Source organism: Miniopterus schreibersii (assembly GCF_964146895.1).
Source record: "Miniopterus schreibersii genome assembly, chromosome: 13".
Lineage (NCBI taxonomy): Eukaryota > Metazoa > Chordata > Mammalia > Chiroptera > Miniopteridae > Miniopterus > Miniopterus schreibersii.
The window spans coordinates 22,643,074-22,649,167 of record NC_138113.1 but is presented as its reverse complement, the minus strand read 5'-3'; the positions used below and the strand labels follow the sequence as shown (position 1 = coordinate 22,649,167).

Below are 6,094 nucleotides of genomic sequence, written 5' to 3'. Positions count from 1 at the left end.
AGCAAAAAACAGGACCCCCTTTTTAAGCCCCTAATTCCCGAGCTCAGCAACCCGGCTGCCCGCTGGAAGCGGCGGAGCCCATTCGGGGCCCGGGCGGGGCGGGAGCCCTGCCTCCGCTCCGTCCTGCGGAACCAGCCGCGGGAACGCGCCACGGCCGTCCCGGGGCCGGGCCCTCGCCTCCCGGCGCCGCGACCCCAGCCACCTTCCGCAGGAGCCCCACGGAAGTGCCGGGCGCGACCCGCGGGACCCGCGGGGTTAACGCCGAGTCCCGCCCGGCGAGGACGGAGCGCGCAGCCGGGCGGCGGGGCCGCGGGGGCCGGCCGGGCTGAGACGCAGGGAAGGCGAGGTCCGCAGGCGCCCGCCCGCGGTCGCTGCCGAATCCCCCCTTCCCCCCCTTCCCTCGAGGACCGCGCCGTCCCGAGCTCCGAGGTTGGGGGCGGGGCGCGGTCGTCAGGAAAAGCCAAGTCTCAGGGGCGGCGGAGCAAGTCCAAACTTTCCCATCCCACTGGCCGGCTCTGGGGCAGAGTCTACCCCCGCAAACAGTGGCCCCGGGAGGGGCGTGGTGACCCGGAGTGGGGCGGGGGCATCCCTCGGAGCCTGCGGAAAGCTGCCCGAAGTTTCTTCCCCCCGAGGTTCCTCCGCCCCTCCCTTCCTCCCCCGCCCCCCCGTGGACGCCCTCCGCCCCCCCTCCCCCCTCCTCCCGCTCCGGCGCGGCCGCCTCCACCCCGCCCCCGCCCGCGTCCGTCTCCGCCCGCGCTCTTTGGGCGTCCGCGCCGTCAATCACCGCGCCGCCCGCCGAGTCCTCTCCGCCTCCCAGGCCCGCGGAGCGCCCGGGGCTCCCGGCTCGGGCCGCCCACCGTTTCGCGCGGAGCCCGGCGATCTGTCAGCGGAGCAGCCGGGGGAGCCGCCCGGGCCGCCGGGGCTCGGGTTACCAGTGACTGACAGCGTCTCCATGGCGAATAATTTGACTCCAACTATTGTCTGGCGCGGGCAGGCCCCGGGTCAGATAACCAGACCAATCAGGGCGCGGGCCGCCGCGCCTCATGCCCGCTTAGAATAATATTATTAAAAAAGCAGCGAGCGAGCTAGACGGGAGGGAGACCGAGGGAGACGCGAGCGGAGGAGCGGCGGGCGGGCGCGCGCGGAGCATGCGAGGCGGCGCCGCGGGCGGCCCCCGGGCTGGGACGCGGCGGGCACCGGCGAGGAGCGCGGCGCTGCGCGGGGGCCGCGGCCGGCGCGGGGACGCGCCGCAGTGACTCGGAGGTCGCCGGGAGCCAGCGCCCGGCCGGGGAGCCCGCCCCGCCCGCCTCCCGGCCGACCGCCCGGCGGGGAGGCGCCCGATGCCGGACCGCGCGGCGCGCTGAGGGCGCTGGAGGGCGGGCGGGGGCGCAGCCGGCACCATGTCCATGCTGCCTACCTTCGGCTTCACGCAGGAGCAAGTGGCGTGCGTGTGCGAGGTGCTGCAGCAGGGCGGCAACATCGAGCGGCTGGGCCGCTTCCTGTGGTCGCTGCCCGCCTGCGAGCACCTCCACAAGAATGAAAGCGTGCTCAAGGCCAAGGCGGTGGTGGCCTTCCACCGCGGCAACTTCCGCGAGCTCTACAAGATCCTGGAGAGCCACCAGTTCTCGCCGCACAACCACGCCAAGCTGCAGCAGCTGTGGCTCAAGGCGCACTACATCGAGGCCGAGAAGCTGCGCGGCCGGCCCCTGGGCGCGGTGGGCAAGTACCGCGTGCGCCGCAAGTTTCCGCTGCCGCGCTCGATCTGGGACGGCGAGGAGACCAGCTACTGCTTCAAGGAGAAGAGCCGCAGCGTGCTGCGCGAGTGGTACGCGCACAACCCCTACCCCTCGCCGCGCGAGAAGCGGGAGCTGGCGGAGGCCACGGGCCTCACCACCACGCAGGTCAGCAACTGGTTCAAGAACCGGCGGCAGCGCGACCGGGCAGCCGAGGCCAAGGAAAGGTACGAGTAAGTAGAGCTCCGGCGCCAGCTGTCCGTGGGCCCCGGGGCGGGGGTCGCGTGGCGTCGGCTTTGCCCCCAGGAGAGGCCTAGACCGGGCTCCTAGTCAGCGCCACCCCCCAAGTGAATCCTGGCCTGACCCGGATGGCACTCGGGTCTTTGGAAGATCCGGAGGGCAGGGATTTGTCTAAAGCGGGCAAAGGAATTGGGGGAATTGTTGCCTAACGCACGGGTCGCTTGTGGACAAAAACGGAGAAGCAGTGAGCTTGGGGCAAAGGCAAGACTGCGATCTTGGGTCGCCTAAGCGGGGCACAGCGGGCAGGGCCCGATAGTGCTCGGAAGGACGGAGTGGGTTTGGCCTGTTGGGGTTGAGGGTTTCAGGCGGCCTTTGCGCATTCACGAGCACTTCCCGCACTGCCCTCGGGCCTTACTCAGTTCTAGGCCACAGCGAGATTAGGGGTCAGGACTGAGACTGGAACTTCCCTGGTATGACCTGAATGTGGAGGGGCCTGGGCAAGAATTTTTCTTGTCTGGATATAGGAGTTGATAGCGGGAATCTTTTATCCCGCATAGAAAGGACCAAGAAGCAAAAAGCTTGGAGAGGAAGTGTCAGCTCTGGGAGAGAAACACATGCCCCTTTTTCTGCCTTGTTGGACCCAGCGCCCCTTCCCTGGCCTGCCATGCCCTGGACCCCTCTCTGCTCAGGTCTTACCCTCCTCAGTGGGTAGGTCACCAGGTCTAGGGTGAGCTCGGAGCAGCAGAAAGGCTGGGAGTTGCTTGTCCTCAGGGAAACCAAGACTTCCTGAACTAGCGTAACAGTGACTGTAGGCCCCTGTGGCTGCCAGCCCTGTTGCCCCTCAGAAACCCAAATCTGTACAGGGACGTGGGAGAGAAGCTGATTGTGGGAGCAGAATCCAGCCTGAGGGCCACAGCAAAACAGGATACCTGGAGTCAGTGGTATATGGTTTGTGCAACCCAGACTCTGCATGATTTGCAGTTAGGTGGGAGTACTGAATAGTGGAACCAGATCTGGGGGGGGGGGGTGCTGCCAGTGGACTCTAGTCTCTGAAACCATGAGGTTAGGGTATCCACGGTTGTAAGGTCTCAGCTGCTAGCCCTTTGGGAAGTTCCCTTCCAGGAACACGGGAAGAAAAGGCCTTGGGAAGCCAGTGAAGAGAATCTACCCAAGATTTCAAATCTCCAAATCTGGCAGGGTTGTCATTTAAAGGAAAGGCAGGAGGTGGGTACTCCCTGCTGGGGACCCCTTCCACCCAGACTGGCCTGCATCCAAACTCCTGAAGAACTTGGTTCTCCGGCCAGGCCCCAGGTGAGGGCTGCCGAGTCCCCTCTTCTCTGGAACGTCCAGGCCAGGATTAGGCGTTCCCTTCATTCTTTCCCCATTCTCCCATGAGCTGCCCTCCAAGCCCCCAGTTTCCAGTCCCCCAGATGAAGTTTTCACTATGCCACCAGGGAAAGGGAGTTCTACATCTGTAGGGCCTTGCCTCTAGACCCAGCAAGGAGAGCCCTCACCAGGCCTGCCAGTTTGAAGCTAAAGGGAAAGGTCCTAAGCCCCAGGACCTGCCCCGCAGCAGTCAGGGATTTCCTTCAAGCGGAGAAAAGGAAACAGAGATGAGGGCCTCCGAGATCCTCAACTTAATGTGGGGCCCTGTGCCTAGTGTCTCTCACTCTCCTGGCCCCACACCTCCCCAGCCAACCCTGGATGGAGGAGCCAAGAGTGATCTGAAAAGCCAGACATCTTCCCTTCCTCTTGCCCTGGCCGCCCACCCAACTCCAGGGAACCAGGCTCCCCTGCGCCCCTGCCCCTCTGCGCCGGGAAAGAAGTGTTAGCCAGGCAGCGAGGGGTGTAGGGAGGAACAACATACGGGGAGCAGGAAAGGTTTTCATGAGACTGAGAGCACGCGAGGCGGGGAGACAGAGATGATGCAGGGAGGGGGAGAAGAGAGAAGTCGGTGTTGAGAGATTGAGAACCGGCAGAAAGAGGGGGCGCCCCAGGCCAGGCCCAAATGCGGTAGCGTCGGAACGCCGCGTAGGCTGCGCGGGAGGCTCTGGCCCCGACGGGCCCGCAGCTCGCGCCCCAGGAGCCCGGCGCCCAGCCGCCCGCCTCCTCGCTGACCCGCGACTTTGCTCCTGCACTTGCAGGGAGAACAGCGAGAACTCCAACTCCAGCAGCCACAACCCGCTGGCGGCCTCGCTGAACGGCAGCGGCAAGTCGGTGCTGGGCAGCTCCGAGGACGAGAAGACGCCGTCGGGGACGCCAGACCACTCGTCGTCCAGCCCCGCGCTGCTGCTCAGCCCGCCGCCCCCCGGGCTGCCGTCGCTGCACAGCCTGGGCCACCCCCCGGGCCCCAGCGCCGTGCCCGTGCCCGTGCCCGTGCCCGGCGGAGGCGGCGCGGACCCGCTGCAGCACCACCACGGCCTGCAGGACTCCATTCTCAACCCCATGTCCGCCAACCTCGTGGACCTGGGCTCCTAGAGCCCCGCGCGTCTCAACGCACTGGCCTTGCGGGCTGGGCGCCGGGACCTGAGGCGGACGGTGGGGAGGGCTCCGGGCGCGGCCCTGCCCGGTGCTGAAAGGCCCGGAAAGGAGCGGGCAGAGCCGCCGCCCGGCCGCGCGGATGGCCCTCTGGTTTGGTCTTCGCGGGGGACCTTTTCCCCAACAACTTGCTTTCGAGATCCTTTGGAGGCCTGGGGCCGGGCCTTGAACCAGGGAAGGGAATAAGTTATGCGCCGTCCTTACACCGCCCCGCCCGCCCCCCGACCCTCCCGTCTGTCTCGCGTCCCCGCTCGCCCGCCTCGTTCTCTCTTCCCTGTGCTTCCCGCCGTCTCCTCTCCTCTCTCCCGGCCTTGCTCTCCCCTTCCCGTCTTCACGCCTCTCCGTCTCCCTCTGTTTCTGGCTTGTCTCTCACGGGGCTCTGTTTCTCTGCCCCTCTGACTGCCTCTCCTCCCGCGTCCTGGCCCCGGGTGCGTGCGCCCCGGCCCTGTCTGCGGCCTGGCCCCGGGTGCGTGCGCCCCGGCCCTCTCCGCGGCCTGGCCCCGGGTGCGTGCGCCCCGGCCCTCTCCGCGGCCTGGCCCCGGGTGCGTGCGCCCCGGCCCTCTCCGCGGCCTGGCCCCGGGTGCGTGCGCCCCGGCCCTCTCCGCGGCCTGGCCCCGGGTGCGTGCGCCCCGGCCCTGTCCGCGGCCTGGCCCCGGGTGCGTGCGCCCCGGCCCTGTCCGCGGCCTGGCCTTCCGCCCCCTCCCGCTCCTCACTTTCCCGGGGCAGGGAGTGGGAGGCAGAAGAGCAAAGGAAAGGCCGGGCCTTCGAACCCGGGCCCCCTCCCCAGAGCCCTCCCCGGGGGTTACCGGGGGTGCAGGTGTCCGCTCTGCCCCAGTAACTTCGGTGAAAGAGAAAGGGCTGCGGGGAGAAGGCCCGCAGGGTCCGCAGCCCGCCTCCGCCCGCGCCGCGCGCCGCGCTCCGGGCCTGGGCCGCCGAGCTCCGGGCAGAGCGCGCGCCCAGCCGGACTTGCCGTGCCCCTGCCATGCCCTCATGTGAATGTTCTTCGGGAAATATTTCTGCTTTTATTTTATAATAAAATTAGAAATGATAAATATATATGGATATATACTACGAGGCCGGTGAGCCGTGAGTGCTGCAGTGTCTGATTTCCCGGCAGGGACTCAACACTCCCCTGGGCCACTTTGGGCAGCGATGCCTCGTGAGTCCCAAAGCCCGGAGATGCCTTCCCACGTACACCATGTGTGCAAGCCGCAAACTCACTCGGAAACCCTCTTTTCCTTCGCTTGTCCGGGGGGCTCCGTGGGGAAGCGGGGTGGGGCAGCCTGCTCCTCTCGGGGACCCCTCTCCCCCCGCCAGCCAAGCAGTGCCCTCACCGCCCCCTCCTTCACCTCGGGGGCTTGGGTAGGAAACGGGAGCCGTGCGCGGAGCCTGGGTACATGGGGCCTGTGTTGGGAGATACCAAGGCTGGGGAACTAATCGGGCCGTGGAGGTTCCCCGAAGGGGCGCGCTCCCCTGACGATCGCAGTCCCCAGAGCCAGGCGCAACCCACCGGGCAGGTTCGCTGGCGCCGAGGGCAGCGGCCCATCCAGCCTCCAAGCCCGAGTCTTGTGTGTGTGGCCGTA

General features: G+C 67.4%; 1 protein-coding gene across 2 annotated transcripts; it reads left to right on the top strand.

Moving 5' to 3' along the window:
• Positions 1–1,332: 1,332 nt before the first annotated feature.
• Positions 1,333–5,577, top strand: SIX2 (SIX homeobox 2). 2 transcript variants are annotated; one of them, XM_081156733.1, is made up of 2 exons: positions 1,333–1,960; positions 4,118–5,577. In XM_081156733.1, the coding sequence occupies exons 1-2, from the start codon at positions 1,401–1,403 to the stop codon at positions 4,449–4,451; spliced, it is 894 nt and encodes a 297-aa protein (XP_081012859.1). In that variant the 5' UTR covers positions 1,333–1,400; the 3' UTR covers positions 4,452–5,577. The 2 variants fall into 2 exon arrangements, with proteins under 2 accessions (XP_081012859.1, XP_081012858.1); XM_081156732.1 differs by having other exon boundaries at positions 1,333–1,966.
• Positions 5,578–6,094: the final 517 nt, after the last annotated feature.

Bases quoted from the DNA above. Each gene is read 5' to 3' on its own strand.
- SIX2 (XM_081156732.1), top strand. From the start codon at position 1,401: ATGTCCATGCTGCCTACCTTCGGCTTCACGCAGGAGCAAGTGGCGTGC. The intron at 1,967-4,117 runs GTAAGTAGAGCT...CTGCACTTGCAG, and splicing joins GAGGCCAAGGAAAGGTACGA to GGAGAACAGCGAGAACTCCA.